A 22,550-nucleotide genomic window follows, 5' to 3' on the forward strand; every position below is an offset into this window, starting at 1 on the left:
TCTATCTAAAAGCGGATCGTGTGACGTCACAAATAAATTAATTAGATACTGTCTATTAATGAATATTCATACCACGATGTCCTTTGAAGGTTGCGTGTTTGCAACACCTGTCCAGGTACGCACATCATGAATAATTATTATTTACCAAGTTTGTGTTTAATAAGATAGATAATTATACAGGTATTGTGTTCGCATTTCTTTTGCGATAAACGTGTTTCGTCATTAATATACGTTGCTCTTGTAACGCAACACTTACTAATTACCAGGGACCTAATTAATAAGGTTGATGATGTTCTGTGGTATTATACACACTACTCGTGAAAATCTAACCTAATTCCTTCATATTAAAGCATGCCGTTTTGATAAATATCATACCCGGTTATTACGATTAGGGAGGCCATGAGACGTGTGGGTGGGGAGTGCGGATAAATTCTATATTTTTTAAGTGACGTATTGTTTATTATCCTTTTTATGTATTTCTGCATTTTTGTATTGTAGGGGTCCTCATGAGACAAGCTACTGCTTCTAGTGGGGGCCCCAGTTGTCAAATAACTGAATAAATGTGTATAAATTAAGAATTACTGTTTGACAGTGTTTCACCTTTGCAGTGTTTTATAATCTTACAGTAGAACCTCCTTCTTTTCAGGGGACACCCTAAGGTGACCTCTCGTAAATCGAACAATGTCTTGTGACACTAGGCCAACTCCTACTCCCATGTAAGGAGACACTTTTTGGGTTCCGAAGTTGTCTCCCCCCCCCCCCCCAATAAGGGGTTTAACTGCACTATAATACTAGTAAAATGCATTGTTGTTGTTTTCAGCTACTGTATTTATTTTGTTGTTGCTTTGCCAAATGAACTTTAGAAACTAGAGTAGATTTATGGACAATAGCCAGGTTAGTGTGCAGGTTTAAATTTTCTATCAATAGTGTTTTGTTTTGATATTATCAATAGCAAAAAGCATTGTTGTTTTCCCATTTACCTTCTATTCATACGCAGTTATTTATTTTGTTATATTTGGTCCTAAATGAACTTTCAACTGGAGTACTGAAGTTGTTGACACTAGCTGGGTCAAGGTCAAGAGTATTGTTCTTTTGCAGCAACGTTGGTTTAATCCATGGTTTTACTAACAAACTTGATCACATGATATTGTTCAGCAGAACCCCTCGTTTTGGGAAACCCTCCTACTCAGGGGGATACCCATTTGTGACACTTCCCTGTGAATCAAATGAGGGGAATTTTGTATGGGTATCCCCGTAGGGTTTCTGTCAGTATGATGAAATTTGTTTCGTCGATGAATGAAACATAATTTTTTTTGCAAAATGTCGTAATGCCAAAAATAATGATAGGTCTGGACAATAACGCATTAGTTATAATATAGCGATACATAGAATTGCATAATACATCTTTTAATCATTGTTGTTTACAGTGAATACAGATTTGTATTTTATAAATGTAAGCCTACTTTTGATAAAGATATCCAATCACATGACCAATTGTTAGTGCTGTTACCATAGTACAAGTGTTGTTGTATTATAATAAGCTTATTTTACATTTCTCCATTTATTATTAGCCACTCCCTCAAATTATTGCATAAGGAACTTGTATGGTAACAGGAATCCGTGCATCTGATTGGTCGATGCACGTTCAGTTGGAATAAAGGGTTTTCCTTTGTGTTTGACAGTCATTTAACCTCTCACACAGCTGATCGTCAATACAGTATATTGTTTACAAAAATTGCGGAAGGCTTTAAGCCTATTATCATCTATCTTTTGCAAAAAAAACTGTAGAAAATTCATCTTTAGCGATGGAGTCGGACTCGTATATGAAAGAGAATCCACTGAGAGTGAAGAACACAAAGGGTTGGGTGATAACGGCGTGTACATTTCTTATAATTTTACCAGTAACTGGTGTCTTGAGCTGCTATGGTGTTATTCTGGTCGAGTTGCAACATGAGTACAAAGATCTTTCAGATACAAAAGCAGGTTTGTGGAACATTTAATTAATATTCGTGTAGAAGAAATATATATATATAATATGTTCGCATGCGAATAACGTTTTTAAATTTTATTTCAATACGGATGATTTTAGCAGATGTCCAGGAATTAGCTATATTATCAGTCTTTTTAGTTTTAGGCCTATAATAGTTTAATACGACTAATGTGCATATTATGGTAGGCCCTACATGTGATTACACAGGTCATTTGACTGACCACCAGTGGATGGTCATAAATATTCATTCCTCCAGACTATTCCAGTGTCCACCATGCTGCTACACCTGTAGGCCTAGGATGTCGAAATTCAGAACTGCATTGTGCAATCGTGTTCCTGTATGTTCACTACGATAAACCCACTGTCAACAAAATGATTCTGTTGATATAGAATGCAATATATATTACCAGACTATTTGGCACCTCAAACATGTAATTAAACCAATACTAAATGTATACGATGTTAATATTGTTGGTACCCGTTTTGGGGCATTAATAGCCGCTTTTAGTATAAAGGTCATGCTTTCATTCAGGTAATATGGCAATGGGCAATGTTGTCGAACGTGTCATACATTATATATAGGCCTATAGTACAGTAATACCCCCAATATTAACTGTATTATCGCCCCAATTATCGCAGTAGACATAGAATTTAAAAAGACTCGTGTACTTTACAATGTGATTTTTTCATGAAATAATACTGTGTATGAGAGATGTTATTTAGTTATAATATATTATTAATATTATATTATTATATATTAATAATATATTAATAATCAATGCTCCATAACAGTATTCTATGTGTTCTTCGTGGTAATGGACTTCTTTTGTACTGGTTCTTCATTCCTTATACAGTTGTACAGTACGTATTAAATTAAATACGTAGGAAAACAATTCGATACGAAGTGAATTAGTTAGCACAATATTCTCTAGTTTATTTGTTGTTTTTTCTGATCAACGAGCCTTTGTTCAATTTATGTATGGTTCAATTCAATATATGCTGTATTACATTTCTAATAAACTCTTCTATTCCTTTTCTTAAATTAGTAATTTGGCACTCTAGCTTAGCATGCTTACCAGTCCCAAGGTCTTAGGTTCAAAGCCTCTATTTATTCTATCCTATTCATAGCAACAGGATAATCTGTGGCTAAAGCACTGTCTACACTATCAAACTAGTTTGACAAAAAGATGTCAAAATTTGGTGTTGATGTGACATGATCACATTTTTTGTCACATAAAGTTCAATAGTGTAGACAAAGCTTTAAAACGTTAGTTTTTTTGTTAATCAATTAAATGTCCCCATACTGTAATTGGCAAGGTATAACTTGCAGATAAAAGATCTATTGTGTTGTGGTTACATAGTGCTGCGAATTCTTAATTAAATAATTAGTTAGACCTAATAATATGAATACGAAACAATTTGGTTTGTTAAAATTTGGAAAATAAAGATATCTGGTAAAAATGGAAGTAAACTCCATTGGTTATGAATATTAAACAAAAATATATTCACTAGGCCTATATATTTCTGTATTTTAGACGATTAAATTCAATGTTGGCTATACTAGATGAAACAGAGGGAAGGATAGATCGGAGTAAAAAAAAACAAAGATACTGGCAACAAAAATGAATAATTTTTATTTCCATTAAAAATAATAATTAGGCCTAATTTACAAGCATTCATACAGAATAATTAGAAGGAAGCCAATTTATACATTATTTCCACTTTATAATATTTTAATGTAATATTAATAACATTTGAGAAAAATAACATGTGATGCAGAAAGTAACACTAAACAGTGTGTGTGAAACAACGTGACGAGTATGTTTTTATCACACGATACCTGTCAGGTGAAAGTGTCACCTTTCGTTTTAAAAGTTACCTAAGACCGTGTTCGTACGGCGATTGAAATACACGTTTATTTGGTTTTTACCCTTGGGGTAAAACCCATACGACGTTCGTACGAATAATCAAAGTACCGGTAAGCTGACACGAAACCAATTAAGATCAGAATTCTTAGGTCAAAAAGCGCCCTCTGTGCGTCGACCCATATCAATTGACATGGCGTGTTGACATATTCAACTGGATATTGCATGTCGTTTTGTGCGCAAATCGTTCAATTATTATTTTTCAATCGACAACCAGACCTATATATTTATAATACATCGAATACAATTTATTTTTTAACTAAATAATGATCGAAAATCCTGCTAACGTATGTTGTTTGTTGACCACGTGTATTTATCGTGCGAGCCGAACTATTGTTGTGGAAATTCCATTTAATGTACACGCATTGTACCCCTCTTGTAAAAATCACCACGTGTATTTATCGTGGGAGCCGAACTATTGTTGTAAAAATTCCATTTAATGTACACGCACTGTACCCCTCTTGTAAAAATCACCACGTGTATTTATCGTGCAAGCCAAACTATTGTTGTGGAAATTCCATTTATTGTACACGCACTGTACCCCTCTTGTAAAAATCACCACGTGTATTTATCGTGGGAGCCGAACTATTGTTGTAAAAATTCCATTTAATGTACACGCACTGTACCCCTCTTGTAAAAATCACCACGTGTATTAATCGTGCGAGCCGAACGGTTGTTGTGGTAAAGTCACAGACACCAGGCTACCACAATACAGAACTCCTTGCCGTTACATGTACATTATAAGCCACCGATTCGCAAGTTCAGGTCACCGGAGAAAACCAACGAGTTGATTATTTACATATAATTTTACAAAACAATAGATATACATTTGCATTAACGAAAAAGAACATTTTAAACAATAATTGCTAAACAATCAGAAAGCTTATTTGAGGTCGCGATTTGACATGACCCCGTTAACGCTTGATTAATTATACCCCGAGGCAGTGTGTAATTGGAATGGGATTGAAATAACCAGTAAAGTTGGTGGATTTTTCGTCCAGATGGTTTTCTAAATTTTTATAGCCAGGGGCGTAAGTTAATTGCCACACGCGACCTCACAGTTGGAAGTACACGGTAGTTTCAGCCCCGTCCGAACGGGCCCTTACAGTAACAAATATTATTTATTGCCCAATAGGGAAATCCTACTTAGCACAATCAACTGTAAACACACTGCTATTAATATCACTTCAACCGACCTTTTTTTTATACTTTTTTTGGAACATGGTAGTAATATTTTTCCTCAATAAATATGTTGAGCCCAAAATAAAATTATTAATTTCTCCTGCTTTGGGAAATCTATCTATACAGTTAATCCAACTTTAACCTTCGACACATTCGGAGATCCAACAGGTGTTCCCCACCTGAATATGGGTGTCCCTCAAATAGGGTGTCCCCTGATGCAAAATGTCCCCTGAAAAGCGGTGTCCGGCTGGCTGTAGTGACAGGCTGTAGTGTTAAAAAAAGATGTTTACGGGAAAGTGTCACAAAGGGTTATAATGGTGTGTTATCAATCAGGTTAAAAAGCAACATAACATAAGTGTTTACCAGAGACTTTATAGTAAGGAAACATTAAGAAATAGAATCCTGTATGTAGGTCGCATAGGATAATTCCATTGGCCTTTGACTCCAGCACAATGTAACGCGTTTTATCGGAATTTAATCCCATCACTGATCCAGGATTATGACAAGCAAGACAATGTTTTTTGAAATCACAGGGTCTAGCATCGAATACCGTACAACAATTACGAGATTGCTTGTTATGTTAGTGCTTTAAAAAACGGGATTTTTTGGTTCCCACGCAAGAAGCGCAGTGCAAGTGATTTAACCAATCACTACGCGGATGGATCCTGACCCAATGTGTCGTGATTGGTCAAATTACAGTACTTGCGTTGCGCTTACGTCATTGTGCTGCGTCTGCGTTCAAGTTGAGATAATGACCACCATGCATGGGACCAAAGTTATCTTTTTTAGAGAGCGCTTATAAAAGGTTAAACAAAACGTCGCCCCGGTTGTCGCCGAAACTATCTAGAGATCCATTCAAGTAGACACATAAAACATCATGATCGTACAGATACTGTCAACACGATTTTTGTTAGATAACTATTATGTGCCTGCTATATAAACAAAGAAAAGTATCTTTAGGAGATCTGAACCATCTTGAAATATAAAAATAAAATGTGTCGAAACTAGTGGACATAGGTAGCACACACGACAGACAGTTAACAGAATGATTATACGACATTTATAATGTAAACAATGTAAACCATATTATTATTCCCCATGCGTCTATCACGAAAGATGTTCGTGGGCTTATAACAAACACATTACCTCATTGTATTGAATATTGTATATCATAAACCGGTGGATTAAATACTATACAATGCTGTACATACACAGTTGACCTGTTGTTGACCTGGTAAGTTTCTAGATGATGCAATTCTACTACAAAGAAGACCGCCATCACGAGAGATTAAAGAATTATGAATTTTAAAAATGTTATGGTAAAATAAAGAAGTAGTGTTGTATATCCTAAACAATTCGCTATTCATGGTGACAGGCTGGTTTTCATATACCACTCTTACAAAATTGGGTAGTTGTAGGCCTACATTAGTACAGTACTTAAAGAAGCTTACTTCATGACCTCATTTATTACGTCAAAAGATCCCAAATCATGCCACTGTGATAATGTACACACAAATATTGTAGGCCTAAAGACATCTGGTTTTATAAAGTTGTTGCGCAACAAAAATTGTTATTTGGAAGTCTAACCGCAGCAGCCAGTAAAGCACATTATTTCATAATACCATGGATGTTAGATGATAGCATATCTTTTAATGTTTAGTATTCAAATCCGGGCTAAAGATTGGTTCCCATCGGGGGTACGCAATGCACCCTCGGCCCAAGACATGTAATTTGACCAACCACAAGCAATAGATTATTCCAATTATTGCTTGTCATGTTCAATTTGCTTGCCTATTCTAACTACTGTATGTAAAGATATAATATTATGTAATGGTCCCTGTTGTTTTTGTCTTCAGTAATAAAATGTGAATAAATTGTTTCTTATGTGTCAACAACACATGTATTACGTATCAATCGTTCTCCTGTTTTAAGGAACAAATATTTCAACAAATCCGGAAAACGGATAAAACGCGAGAGCAATCAGCTGTGTACGCAAATTATGTACAGAAAATCCAAGGTCATTAAATTGAATTGTTTTGTTTTGGTAGTTATAGTACATACAACAACAATTATATTGTCACTGTTCTAAACTATGGAACGCCCAAAGCACGAAAAGCTTTGGCGCATTTGAGTTTGCCAAGGGGGGAAATGGTTCTGCCCTATCATATTGACGTAGGAATAATTGACTGTATTAGGTACCGTACGACATGTGTGTTATTGTTTTTCAAGTACTACTGCCACTTTGGCCATTCCGATATGATCTAGCCAAAATACAAGGCTAGTACTAGTAGCGAAATGGCAAAATTAATGGTGCCTCTACTAATTCCATGCTCTATTCGTAATTAAGTGGCAAGTTGGTATTGTGCTAGTTTTGTTCTACTTGGCATTCCATACATTTTCCATTCTGGATATACTATACACAATTATAGCAGTCATGAATTATTTCCCGGAAGAATTCGATTTCTGAAAACTTAATCAATCGTTTATTTCCTTAATAAGCTATACTAGTGACAAGTTGGAAGGCCTATTGTTTAGTAGGCACGATGACAGCCATTATGATGTAATACGCCATGTAAACGGACGTCACTGAGGAAGCCTAGACGTTTTCCATCCGTCCAAGGTTTCTGAATGTTTTGACAACACTAGGGTTAATGACACTTTAAAAATTGCGTTCACACTGAGTGCGGATTGTGTGAACGTAGCTTTAAGTTGAATGCGTGCGTCTGCGCTAACGCAATCAAATCGACTCGCGCAGAGCAGTTGCTACAATTAAGGAAGGATTGTGCATAGCGTCTTTCTTTTAATTTATGTATAGAGAAATGACATGCGCAGCGCAATTAGTACGTACATTGTTGTACTGTATTATTTATTTTTAAATTATTATTTTATTTAAATTTAATCCATATATTTCACTTATGATAATGTAGTTGTATTTATTAATATTATGCGCCTAATTACCTGTCAACTATTATGACGCAGGATCAGGGCTCTAACTAACAGCAGCCACAGAATACAGTAGTACAATAGTAAGCTATTATTTCTTTCTATGTAGGCCTACTAATGCATGAAACTACATACATCGACACAAACAAGTCGTCTACTACTACTAGAGTCTTTGGCAGGTCTTTAATTGAGGTCTTCTTCAGGACTTAGATCAAAGTCTTTTGATTCTAAAATTTTCTCTCGCGTCAAAACGAGTCTGACAGTTACCATAACTGTAAACAAGTTAGCTCTATTTGTCCTAATCTTTCTTTAATATTTCTCCTTTTTTCTATCTTTACAGGATGGATCGGCAGCTTGGCATTCGGTATTATGTTTGCGTCATCTCCACTATCAACAGGTCTTTTCAAACGTTATAGCCACAGATTAGTAGCGATCATTGGTGTGCTGATGTGCTGTGCCGGTTTGGTGGCGTCATCGTTTGCGTACTCAGCAAATTTCCTCTTCTTCTCGTATAGTCTTGTTTTTGGAATCGGCAGCAACTTTGTCGACAATACATCTTTGCATTTGATCGGGGTGCATTTTCCAAGGAAAAACAGCGCTAGAGCGACCTGTTTTGCTACTTTGGGATGGAGTGTAGGTGGGTACAGTGCTTGATTTGTTGGCTTATTAGAAATTGTTAATTTTTATGACAAAGGGGGTTAGGCAAACTGAAACTATCTCTCGTTTTGGTTTTCTATCAGCCTAACCCACATTTAGTGTCTTATTGTTCCAATAATTTTTTTCTCCATGTTTTCACAAACAAATCCTTTTTTTACACATTTATAAAATTTTTTTTTTTCTTTTTACGTTCCTATGTGGTTCTTCCCACTAGAAGACGTTTTACAAGGACGTACGCGCAACGAAAATAATTAATTTGACCAATCACATGAAACAGTTCGGATAGTCCTTCGCTTCTGATTGGTCAAATTACCTGCGTTGCGTTCTAGTAGGAAACTAAACTTTAACGATTACTGTCCTCTCATGAACCTGCGTGGCGATAACGTTACACTTTGTTTTAAAATGATTGCTTTGTTAGTGAATGATAGACAGTATTTCTAAGTTCTTTGTTGATTACGTCATTATCGATAACTTTATTTATCATATTGAGGAATGGATAAGAATTTGGGTGACCTATTAAACTTTCGATGAGTAATTATAACGCTACAATATTCCCAAATCCTGTATGATGGTACAGGCTATCTGCAGCTGTCATTAGGTACATCTTAACTGACTATCGCAAGTCATATAGAAGCCAGGTGTACGTTTAATAAACAAGTTATCTCTTGCGATAGTCGGTTCAGGTGGTCGACCTAAAGCTTGGTTCCCACTAGAACGTAACGCAAGGACGTAAACGCAACGCAAGCGTTTTAACCAATGACAAGCGGCGTTATAGACAGTTAGCAATCACAAGCGAATAAGCCATCGCTTGTGATTGGTCAATTCACTTGCGTTAGGTCCTTGTGTTGCGTCGCTAGTGGGAACCACGCTTTACGACAGCTGTAGAAGCGGGTGGCTGGTACAGTGACTGTGAGAACCTCGGTTTACGTATACACCTCAACAACAGTTTGTTGATGATATTTCTATTTGTCTTTACTGTACTTTTAGCCTTTTTTCTACACAATGATGATACCCTTTGAATTCATTAATAGTAGAGTTGCATATACCAGTGAAATGTATAGGCCTACAGTAGTACTCTCTATTCGTGTTAGAGGTTGCTGACAAAGAGATTAGTGTTTGCCTTGACCGGGCTAATGCACACTTTACACAGTTATGTTTAATATTATTTACATTTGTAATAGTGAAAAACACGCCATGCCACTAGAGTCTCGTGACAAATTTAAAAAAGAAAGGTTTCTCTACAGCAATGTATTAGTAGACCATTGGTATAACGTTGCAGTATTACGTAACACGCCTTAGCTGCTTCTGGTCTACTGGCAAGTCAATAAACAAGAAAAGCAAAGGCTGTAACGATATTATCAACTTTTGAACGCGCGCGTACATTCTTTGAGTAAACTTTACAGTGGTCACCTCTTTGTCCTGGACCTTAGTCCTGCCCTGGTTCTTATCTCTCGTAGAGTAAAAAATGGTAATTCATCAACACAAACAAACAAACTATTCTACAAGTTGTTAAGATAAACATATCCAGCTTATTCGGTACGTTAATTTTTCCTCGTACGTATAATAAAAGATTACAGTACATTTAAAGGAAATATTTGCATACAATACCCTGTAAAGCAGTCACTGACCTTTAAAAACCTATCAATCGTCGGCAACCAGCGGGCGTCATCGCTATCTGTAAACTCATTCAATATCGTCAGCATTATTTTTTTTTCACACACCTGTAAATATAGTGTAATGACATAATATTGCGAAAGCGCAAGAAATAAACAATATTAATATAGTGTATATACGTAATACGATTATGATTTCACACATAGTTATAGGAATGTGTGAAATGAATTAAGTGACGACAACGAAATCAAGATTTCACAATAATCGGCTACAATCACATTGCTAAAACGTGATACGCCAAACGATATTTTATAATGAAATAATCGGTGAATAGGCCAATGTTATTTATATTTTCGTTAGGTACCGTACATCTTGACAGACTATCGGAAGTCATATAGAACTCATGTGTATACGTTTAATACATCTTGCGATAGTAACGGCAGCTGCAGTATTATTTAAAAAATGAAATAAACGGTGAATAGGCCAATGTTATTTACATTTCTTTACTTGTACACATTACTATAACATTAATAACCCAGACATTAACTCCCAGCTTCATTAACGTATGATTCCTGTGAGGTTTTCGTGGTCGCGACGTTTAGGTGTGAGACGTGAGTTCGCTTCCCCTCCATTTCAAGTTACATCGATGACTCGTCATATAAAGTAGACATACGAATATTATTATAATTAATAACAATGCTGTATTAACGGAACATTTTGCCGCCTTCTTGTTTTCACGTGAGCAGGTGTATTTATTTATTCATAAGCAATATTTTCTTAAAGTACCGTATACATACAGAATATAGTGCGACCTTAGTGTGACCCTCAGCCTCTCTTATGTCATAATGATATCGTAGTCAGTGACGAAATGAGCAAACGCGCACGTCGACGAGCAGAGGCGCGCGAGCTTTACAATCAAATTTCGATCCAACATTATGCTCTGTCTACACTATCAAACTTTATGTTGACATGATGATGTCATATCACTACCATATTTAAGCACATCACTACCATATTTGGGCACATCACTTTTTTTTTTATCAAACTAGTTTGATAGTGTAGTCAGAGCTTTACACACAGTCGATTTTATTTTTTTTTAAGTCTTAAAAGGTATAATATACATTTTGTATTAATATAAAGGCTGTAGGCCTATTGTTATTTATGATTAGATATTGTTATGTACGGTATACACCTCCTCCAAATGCCTAAATTCATGTCTGTTGTTCCTCGCTGGTTGTCCTAACTAACTCTATGTTTTTTTATTATGTGACTAGGCCTACGACATATTTTACACAGTATTAATAATTTACAATTTCTGTTTCAGGTGCTCTTGCTATGAACCCATTGGCTGAAATTCTTTGCTCAAAATACGGATGGCGTTGGACATGGCGAATATTTGGCGCGTTTACCTTTGTGGTTGGAATTTTGGTTGTAGCGTTCGAACCGAGGACTGCTCATGGATTTTCCGCGCTGGACGATGACTGTAAAAAACCTGAAACGGAAATTATGGTTGTATCGTCGACAGACGAGAAGAAGCGCCCGTTGGCGCGAAAACCAAATCACCAGCAGACGACAACCGAGTATATTAAGACATTTATGAAAGCCCTCCAAGCGCCTGGCATCATATTGTGGTTCATGGGCAACATCTTTTTAAATCTTTCGCTCATTTTTCCTTTTGTTAATATGGTATGTATATTTATTGTTTAAAAACACATTCGTTCTATTTCTTAAATTCTCATTTTAGGAAAATTGGCAAGGATAACCACAAGTGAATTCATTCACTATCCTTCTTAAAGGTGCGTTCACAAGACAAACATACACAAGATGCTCTATAATCATAATGGGAGTGGAGTTGCAAATTGGCATGAGAAAAAATCCTGACATATGACAGGACTTGAACCCATTATGTCTACAGTTCAGAAATGAGTGGCATATTGAATAATTGATTCTTGTTTTATAAAATAAGTAATTTGGTCAGTAATGTTACGAAATTGACTGCCTGAAACTATTAAATGTGATGTTTAACCACACAAGAAAAAGGGAAACAAAATAGTCATGGATAATTTATGCAAAATGAAATTAAGACGAACCCGCAAAAGACAAAAGAAAATAAACTTTCCAAAATTCAAACACACAAGGACCGACTGACAAGCAGACAGAAACTGTAATTCACCGTTAATTGAAAGAATGCCAAACATTGTTAAATACCGGTAGTGATGTAACGCACATTCAGGAATCAATTTATTATTGCATTGTGGTTAATTAAACTTGTTAATTCGGAAATAATTAATCATATAAGCTTATACTGCTTTGTTTGGTTATTGAGTTAACATGCATTTATGCGAAATTCCTTTTTGTAATATCACAGAATGTTGGAACAGAATACAACTTATTGTCTGAAATCAGTGTAAACATTTGCCAAGTGACCGTGTCCCTATTGCCAAATCCCAGTACAAATTAACTTAATTTGTATGCCTAACACTGTTTTAAACATTTTCTCCAAAGTGTCAACAATTTCGAAATGCGTATTGAAATTGTTACCTGAATTAATCTCATCAGCCAGACTTTTAACTGTCTGGATTTTTGAAATTCATATAATTTTGAATCATAAAAGAGAATTTAAAATAGTTTTTACTTCTTTTCTTTGTGGTAATCGGTGGTATTACGGTAGTCAAATTAATCGGTATAGAATTGTTAAGCGACAAATAAAATCCACGACTTGGCAAAATTGCGATTCAAGTAAAGTCTGAAAACAAAATGTTTTACAATAATTATATTAGTTTTCATTTCCATTGCTTCGTATTCTTCTGCAAAAAAAAAAAAAAAAAAAAATTATATCGATCACGGTACCTATAGGCCTAGATTCTAATTGACCAAAGAATCCTTGATTTTAAAAATGTGTGTTAGAGAAAATATATTAATTAAGACAAAAAAATCTTCATTATTAGGCCTATATGAAGTCTGTTTTGAGTTCCTAATTTTGTAATACTCTATTATTTATATATTTTGTATCTGTGTTTTGAGGATTCACTATAAGTTATGATTTCATTTAGGCTCCTCCGCTTTATTTAAGTTATTAGTAAAGTGAAATAAATAAAATTAAATGTTCTGAATGAAATTTTAAACTACAGTATAAATATTTGAAAGTTTGGTGATCAAATCATAGCAACGGGCACCGTGAAATACGTGCGCGGAAATTGTGTTTTATATTCCACCCGATTTCCAGTGCTGTATCTCCACATACTATATATTTCCAAAGTATCATAGGATTATTTGGTAATACAGTATCTCATTTATACCACATGTGGTGCCTGTATTATGTAAGATTAAGGGTTAGGTTACTGCTATAATGTGATGTTGTATTACTATTAATAAATATTCCTATGCTATTTCGGAAATAGATACATACACACAGTACCGAGAATCAGCTGTATATTCAGTGCTATGCATGACTTGAAATGTATAATATAGGCCTAGTTCACCAAATGAATATAGTGTTGTTTTCTTGCAGATGAAATTCATGACTACCAGTGGTATCTCAAAGGCTAATGCTGCAATGGTGCTCCTAGTCGTTGGCGTAGGAGACTTTATTGGTCGATTTCTCAGTACTGTATTTGGAGATCACATTTGTTTCCCGACAATCTACATCTATCCTATTTTTTCAGTCATCATGGCGGGTACAACGTATAGTCTAGTTTTTGCAAATACATACGCTCACCTCATAGTGTATGCAATAGGCAAGTATTTCTATATTTATTTAATAGGCTTTGAGGCTGTTTCTACCGCCACCATACCGCGGTAAAAACTGGTATTTTAAAAATACGGTACTGTTTTTTGTGTTAGCGGTTTCTCAAAGATACCGTGTTAAAATACCATATTTTATACTCTGAATCATTTTTGGGTCTCTCTTTGGTAAATTATCGGCAACGTTTCTCAATTTATAGGAAATTATCTCATCTAACGTATCTTCTCTAACTTCCTTTAAGGCATTGAGCAGTCGTTTTTAGTAAGGCGACATTAATTGTATTGGTATTTGGAATACCATGGTCTTTTATACTGACTTACAAGATCAACAGCCTTCTGTAACTTTAATAGTTTTAAAATAATCGTTCGTATACGGTCTTTGTCAATAGATATATCGCATATTTTCATTTTTTTAAATAGCCTATTTGTATATATCGTTTAAGCTGTTCGTTTAAAATCTGACGGAAATAATAAATTATTATTCACTTACACAATGTCAATCTATTACAACTCTTTAATTTGCACTTTTGAAGATGATAAATAATCAATAAAGTTCTGTTAATTACAAAGTCCAGTTTTTTATCTGACAATGTTATCATTATTAAAACGCACATGTTATCACAATGAATACGCTCATTTATCCTGCGATTGGAATCCTTATCGCTAATTGCTTAACCCTCCTCGAATACACCCCATATCATTGATTGACGAATGGGGCTGACAGATAAAATAAAACCGTTAATATCATATTTGATTGGATTTTCAATGGTCTGTTTGTTACCTTTTGTAAAACTAGGTCCATCATCAAAATATTCATGTTTATTTTTTTTATGACTAACCACTTATAAGTTTATACTTCAAACAAATGTTTATCGGGTCATGAGGTGGTCACAGACAAGAGGTTATACAACATTATTGATGTTTCAAGTTAATGTTTACCTTGGTCAAATAACAATGAAACAGGGTACATTTGATTTTAGCAAGTCATTGCGTAATTTCTACGCGTGTTAGTATATGGCGTTTTGATTTTTGTCTGTGTTTCGATGTGTGCCAAAATGTTTATCTATTTACAAATATTAAGTCAAAACGTTGTCTAGAACCTAGACTAATCATCACTTAATTTATTTTTTTTTTTTACAAATTTATTACAGTTATCGGAACATGTACGGGAATTGTAAATAGTATGCTGTTTAAAGCCACGATGGACTTGTTCGGCAGTAAAATTTTAGCAGAGTCTTGGACGATATCCTTACTGGCTGCTGGTATTGGTGTTATGGTTGGCCCAACTGTAGCAGGTAAGATATACATTCGATACGCGTATGTAAAAGCTAAAGCGGAAGCTTGGTTCCCACTAGAACATAACGCAAGGACGTAAACGCAACGCAAGCGTTTTAACCAATGACAAGCGAAGAAGCCATCGCTTGTGATTGGTCAATTCACTTGCGTTGCGTTACGTCCTTGCGTTGCGTCGCTAGTGGGAATCAGGCTTTAGTTCCCACTATGACGCAAACGCAATGACTTAAGTTTAACGTAAGCGATTTGATCAATGACAAAAAGTGAGAGTTCTGATAACCCATCGCTTGTGATTGGTCAAATTTCTTGCGGCGCGCCTACATCCTTGTTGGTTTGCTTGGTTCCCACTAGAGACGCAACGCAGGGACGTACGCCCAACGCAAGCGAGTTGACCAATGACAAGCCACTGTTCGAATAATCCATCGTTTATCATTGGTCAAATCACTTAAGTCGTATCAACGCAAAGTCCTGTATTACGTAATCACAAGTGGGAACCAACGACGCAATAGTGCTGCAAACATCGCAGGTTTGATGTCACGCAGGCGGGAGGCAAACCCAATTATTATTGTTGCTATATCTACTATCGATTATTCACGTTGTTATAATTATTATTATCTTATCTTCTATATAGGTCTCTCCTACGATATTACTGGCTCGTTCAATATCGCTTTCTTCATCAGCACCGGTTTTTTCTTGACGGGCTTAGTACTAACTTTAGCGATTCCGTATTGCCAAAGGAAGGCCGACTGGCGACCTGAACCGATGAAGAAAAACGAACACGTCATTCAGGAAACGGTCGGTATTTTTGCAACGCCAAAAGACGAAGAGCTCGTAGATCATTACGTAACTGCAGTATGAATTAATCAAACGCCAAATAATTGATACGATATAATTGCCATTATTTTTACGTAAATAAGATGAAAAACATTTAAGTAACATTTACGTTAATCAAACATTTGGTAAAACAAATTTGATTTTAACTTTTCTCGTCGATTTTTATAAGTGACGACAGATAGTTTTACGCGTCTTGAAATGGAAAGACTACAATGGAACTGGTCTAGAGGCCTAAACACGCCGGCGGTTTATGATGTTTAAAGACCAAAGAAAAACAACAGTACCAAGATTTTACAAAGCTGCAGAATATCAACGTGTATTTTGTATAGAATGATTTGTTTTAATGATATTTACAACTATACAACCAGTGACATTGGTTATTTAGTAAATTCAATGTTTTACTCATAAGAAAGGCATATTACGTTTTTACGCGCACTCCTCATTGTAGTGATATCGATACAATTTATATTGTTAATACGGCTAGCCTAGTTAGCCTAGATACAAATAAGTGTAATTGTGGTGTAATTACTACGGCAAATAATTGATACTTTCATCGTGCACTTTATTAATTACAATTTGTGCACGTTATGTATAATAGCTTTGTAATATAATATTTGTTTATAACCTATTTACTAAAGTATATTTGTCTCGGAAGTTTTTTTATGTTTATCTAAGATCATTATACTTCTTATACACCTGCGATTTGAATTCCGATGCTTTTACATTCAGTAGAATAGAAAACGCGTCAAAACATTCATAAAACGCGTGTTATAACAGGTATGGTATTTTAAGAAAAACGCTTAGTACTGTAGGATAGTTTTATAATGTATATAACTATGTTCATACGAGCTTGATATTTTTTATCTGAAACATTATTGATAAATGTCAAATTGTCTCAACTCCTGATGTGTCGTAAAGAGCCGCCAAGCAATATCATGTAAATATATCAAGAAGAGCGTGTTTTCAAATAAGAATGCGTTACATTACAATTAAATATTGTATATTACAAAAGATTTAACCTATTAGACACCAGTTTTATATTTATATTAAGTATTTTATCATTTTCAATTTAGTCTACTGTATAGATAGAAAGTATAGACGGATTTATAATACACACAACGCGACTACGTGTATACTTATCATGACGTCATGAATACCGGCGATATAGTGTGTACGTGTATATTATCGTCAGTGACGTAATAACGAGACGTAAAAGTGACGGTAGCGTACACAAGTTGTGTTCTTATCAACAGCCCACGTCAAATTTGTGTCAGTGACGTGATGGGCCAACAGGTCAGTACATAAGATAAGAGGTTGATTGGAAATAATAAGGTGTGCAATTTGTCAATAGAATGTTATGTAGGAATGTAGGATTTTGATATTTAAATTAGTTTAATGCATGCTAGACCCTACATTAAGGTACTATCTGCACACGTTCATACATTGTTTCACCTGCCAAATCAAGCCGGAGAGAGTACTAATTTTCGAAATATAGGCCTAGTCCTACTAATAGAGACACATGTAGTTTAGTGATAAGTAAAACTGTTAAGGAATGAGGGGGCGATATGAGTGTATCCCAGCAGGATTGAAACTGTTTGTCATTGTGTTTTTCTAAACCATATCTTTGTAGAATTAGGCTTAGACATGTATTGCTTTTTATACAACTCATTAAATGATATGTACGCACACAACGATTACGTAATCAGGTAATTTAGAACAGTAATAATTAATATTTAATTGTTTTAATTATTGTCCTATCCTTTGAAATTCCCGTTTGTTAATTAGCCGATTCTGTGTATTGTATCTACAATTTGTACAGTATCGTAAGCAAATGATGTGACGCCTGTATCATACCTAAACTTAACAATACACCATTGCTGATAATATGTTACACTGTATTACAGAACATGTCTATGATACTGGACATAATAGTGTCATATGCGATATATTCAAATCGGGTGGTGTTATACAGATAATAAGTACCTGTTTATTGTTCATTTCTATTGCGTTTTTATCTATCTGATAACAACTGTTCCTCTGTTTCATAAAGTTCGCATGCAATGTTTGCCCAATGTACACCCCGTTTCGATGGGTATGTCAATATTTTTTACTTCTGAGAGAGGCACCGGACTTTAGGTCCAAAGGCCATGTCGGAGTAAATACCACTTAATATTATACGTGACCCAAAAACCAGCCAGAAAGGCCATACCGTCCTGTAGTTAGTGGTACAGGCCTAGCCTTAACTCAACGCTAATTGCCACAAATATTAGTACTACTGACGAACGGATTAATGCCGTTTTGTTAGGACCAAAATATTCATTTACGAGTTCAAATGTCGTACTGCTATATTCTATATTTTTCAATTTGATTAAAAATTAAAATTGAATGAATTGTGTGAAATATTTTTTATTTATTTCTCTGACTTAAATATTGATTGATTAATATTTGCACAAAGATCGAATACGCGTTCAAAACGGGATATTTAGTAATACTGTAATTGTTGGAAGTCTCGTGGATTGGTTGGACGGTGGGCGGGCAAAAAAGTATAAACGAAGAAGAGGATAGTAATGATAATAAACCAACTCGAGTAAATTGATATTCAAACTTCAAATAATTCACATTAACATGTTACTTTTTTTTAAAAGGACAATCATAATTAGGCCTAATATTTCAGAAATTGAATTAGAGCCCTCAACGATCAGTTATTGCAAACTTATTTCAACAGAGAGGGAGCAACAGTGGTTACGAAATATATTTTGCATATTTTTTAGAAATCGGTTGATTTAGTTTCGATTCGGTAGTTCGGTTCATTGAGAAATCTTTTATCCGGTTTGTTTTTGTCTTTGTATTATTATGGAGGAAAAATGCTCCTTGGTATTATAGGCCTGTGTTTTGTTGTTTCCAAAGTGCGTACTAATTAGTTGACTTATGGGTAGGGGTATTACAAGTTTGGCAGAAGATAGTACAGAAAATAATTTTTTTTTGTATGCTGGTATAGTAGTCTACTTTGAATACACAGAAGTCGATCTAAATGTAATCGATATGCCTGTAATTTGCCAGGTTGGAATTATTCGGCAACAATCCTAATCATAGTAATAGTCTTACTTGCATTGTCTTCCGGACAAAAGTGCTCAGAGCAAATGGTGTTTCTTGTAGACGTAATTTGCTCGAGTCAATTTTACATCTTATATCTATTGTTTTCTCTCGCTTTCGTTATTGTAAGAAACTAAACGGTCTTTCACACGTGTTTCGGCACGGTTCTGGTCTCGCGCTGGCAAACCAAAGTCCACGCGACTATGTATGTGCCGATCGATATGTAAAATGGAGAGAGATGTACTATATAGGCATTTTGTCAAAGAAAATGGAGGTTTCTCGAATGCGAAACCTTTTTTCTAGGCATAAGGCTAACTAAATCATCATTCTAAAATTTCAGGTCCATTTTATATAGAGTATGGTATATTATAGGCCCTAACATCAGACCACATTAGAAGGAAACTCTGAAAAAACAAATTAGAACCTTTGTTGTTGAATATGAACAATACAAACATGTTGTTGTTCACATCGTGGAGGAAATATAAACTTTTACGTTTCCTCTAATGATCACAAGACAGTACAAATGAGGTTTACAATTCATGTCGATGGCGATTTACCTATGAATGGTCCTTCGTACTTATTATTGATTATTTCATTGTATTTTCTTCCTCTTCTGGTAGTCAAGCTGATGGTTTTATTGTGAGCCTCGAAACTACACGGATAAAAGAAGCTTTTCTTGTAGCCGAGTTAGAGGCGATGTGGTTTATTTTAGGCCTAGACGTGCCTAAATTTATTGAAATATAGTCTTAGCTATGGCGTTAAGTTGTGATGTAAAGTTGTCGCTATTCTCTGTTATATTTTATCTATGTTGCGGTGAGTTATTGTGTTTTATTTTATTGCTTGTATTTTACATTTAAAAATACTTCTTCTATATTGCTTAAGTCTGTTAGTAACACTAACACCCATAATGTAATTGATGTTGCACCCTAAATGATGGATTGAGAACTGATAGAGTAACAAGAACTGTTACTGTTACTATACTTGGGCTACTTTTTAGAAGAAATAGGCCCGTTTATGTTAATTGTTTCTACCCACCAAATAGCGATACCTGTGCCCATAAAACCGACTTACCAGAATTAATAAATAAGCCTAAACGTGACTTTGTTTTACAGCTCACTGTGTGTGTGATTAAAACCGACTTACAGGCCCCCCCCCCCCCTTTACAGCGAACCCCCCCTTAACCGACTGCGAACCCCCATCCCCGACATGCCCAATACCTCACCCTCATCTCCGAAAATCGTCCAAATACGTGCCCCACAGTACAAAAAGGTATGGGGTGGGGGTGACCCAAATACTTAGTGTGCGAACCCCCCCCCCCCCCCCCAAACCCCCCCCCCCCCCCCTTGACAGATCCTGGCTACGGCCCTGACTTACCAGGGTGAATAACTAAGCCTAACGTGACTTTGTTTTACAGCTCCCTGTATGTGTGATTAAAACCGACTTACCAGGGTGAATAACTAAGCCTAACGTGACTTTGTTTTACAGCTCCCTGTATGTGTGATTAAAACCGACTTACCAGGGTGAATAACTAAGCCTAACGTGACTTTGTTTTACAGCTCCCTGTATGTGTGATTATTGTGATCAATACTATGATTCGTATGCTGCAGCGAATTGGGGATTCAGTTGCCCTCGATTGCTCAGCGATGGACCAGATGACGTACATTGCTGTGGATCAGCGTCAACCGGGAAATACTGCTGCAATAAGCAAGAAAAGGAGGATTGGTTAAATACAAATGATGATCATGGGTACGTTAGGTCATAGATTATGGTAGTGGTGTTGACCATGGTACGTTAGGTCATAGTCGATGATGGTGACGTTGGTCATGTACCAATAATTACCATGGTTAGGTCATGAATGATGGTGTTGTCGATGATGCTGGTGTTGTCGATAATAGTGACATTGACAGAGGATTGGTCAACCACACCAATGATGACTATAGGTACGTTTTAGGTCATGGATGATGGTGGTAGTGTCGATGGTGGTTGGCGTTGATAGGAGGATTGGTCAAGTATCAATGACTACGATGAATACGTGAACTCATAATGATGATGATAATGATGATGAATGTTGTCTGAAATGAACAATTTTGAGAGGTTGAACTAAGGCTTACCTTGGTCGTTTTTTATACTTACCCCATGATGTAAAGGAATCGTGCAATAGCCAAACAATTTAATGATTCTTTCAGTATCAATAGCTTGGTAGCAGTGGTAATTGCTTTTATAGTAATAGTTACGATTTTCCTGTTCTTCACTGCTGTTGCGTGGTTTGTCATGCATGCTTCCAGTAAACAGACATCTTCAAGAAGACATGCTATAGGTACGTAAGATAAACGGACATTTGTTATTTTTCTTTTAAATATTAAACACTTTATTAACTGATCGGCGACGTCAAAAACACACACGATTATCGTCTAATTGTGTCTGTGCTAAAATACCCACGAAATATTTACATTAGTAAACATCATTTTTGTACAATTTTATGTATTTTCTTGTATTTTTATTGTCTTAATTAGAAAAAATGAATTTCCATTTTAAGTGGACCAATACAATTTCTTGAATCTTGAATCTTTAAATTTTTTTTTTCCTGTGTAGAAGCTAGAGTTAATCCGACGACAAGCACGCAGATTATATCTCCACCACCATACCACATAGCAGCAGCACCAATACCATCCTACACAGAATTATATCATGACTCTGGGAATGGTAGATGTTTGAACACTGTGTCAGGACAGTTGCTGGAACCATTTACCACACAACCAGTATTGAATGAAAAGTAAATGTGTCCTATAGCCTCTTACACCAGATACGAAGGGAATTCGAAATTCCCTTCACAAGACTAACTTGCAGTCAACAGTTTATACACATCTATGGACCAAAATTGTGGAAAGAATTCACTTGTAATGGTGGTAATAAACCGGTTATCTTAAAGAAACAAAATAAATGTATAAAAAAACAGGTTAAAAAATACTTTTTATCACTATATGCTGATTAACAACACCTTTGTTTATTTAAGTTCTATATACTTGTTCTTGTAAAAGGGTCCTACAAAAAAACGAAGCTATAGCTTTTTTATGCAGGATCCCTGTTCTCAGTTGTACTGTAATTATGATGTACTGTAATTGATGACTAAATAAATGTGGAATAAACATAAAAAAAAAAACATAAAAAAACTGACCGTCACGTGGTTGTAGCCTTCATCTGCGATGCTGCTTAGTTAATGAAAGTTTTACATTTCAAAGAATAGTACAATTTATCGATTGGCCTAATATAGTTTT

General features: G+C 35.5%; 2 protein-coding genes across 3 annotated transcripts; both read left to right on the forward strand.

The window, feature by feature from the left end:
• The first annotated feature begins 1,680 nt into the window (after nucleotides 1–1,680).
• Nucleotides 1,681–17,200, forward strand: LOC140060049 (monocarboxylate transporter 2-like). Its single transcript, XM_072106096.1, has 6 exons — nucleotides 1,681–1,983; nucleotides 8,381–8,677; nucleotides 11,636–11,997; nucleotides 13,823–14,048; nucleotides 15,207–15,350; nucleotides 15,980–17,200. The coding sequence occupies exons 1-6, from the start codon at nucleotides 1,806–1,808 to the stop codon at nucleotides 16,204–16,206; spliced, it is 1,434 nt and encodes a 477-aa protein (XP_071962197.1). The 5' UTR covers nucleotides 1,681–1,805; the 3' UTR covers nucleotides 16,207–17,200.
• Nucleotides 17,201–18,996: 1,796 nt separating this feature from the next.
• On the forward strand, nucleotides 18,997–22,413 carry LOC140060537 (uncharacterized). 2 transcript variants are annotated; one of them, XM_072106798.1, is made up of 5 exons: nucleotides 18,997–19,011; nucleotides 19,896–20,088; nucleotides 20,832–21,021; nucleotides 21,462–21,592; nucleotides 21,868–22,413. In XM_072106798.1, exons 2-5 carry the CDS (start codon nucleotides 20,028–20,030, stop codon nucleotides 22,050–22,052), a joined length of 567 nt encoding a protein of 188 aa, XP_071962899.1. In that variant the 5' UTR covers nucleotides 18,997–19,011; nucleotides 19,896–20,027; the 3' UTR covers nucleotides 22,053–22,413. The 2 variants fall into 2 exon arrangements, with proteins under 2 accessions (XP_071962899.1, XP_071962898.1); XM_072106797.1 differs by having other exon boundaries at nucleotides 19,005–19,088.
• The last annotated feature ends 137 nt before the right edge of the window (nucleotides 22,414–22,550 follow it).

The sequence above is a fragment of the Antedon mediterranea genome, chromosome 10 (genome assembly GCF_964355755.1).
Source record: "Antedon mediterranea chromosome 10, ecAntMedi1.1, whole genome shotgun sequence".
Classification (NCBI taxonomy): domain Eukaryota; kingdom Metazoa; phylum Echinodermata; class Crinoidea; order Comatulida; family Antedonidae; genus Antedon; species Antedon mediterranea.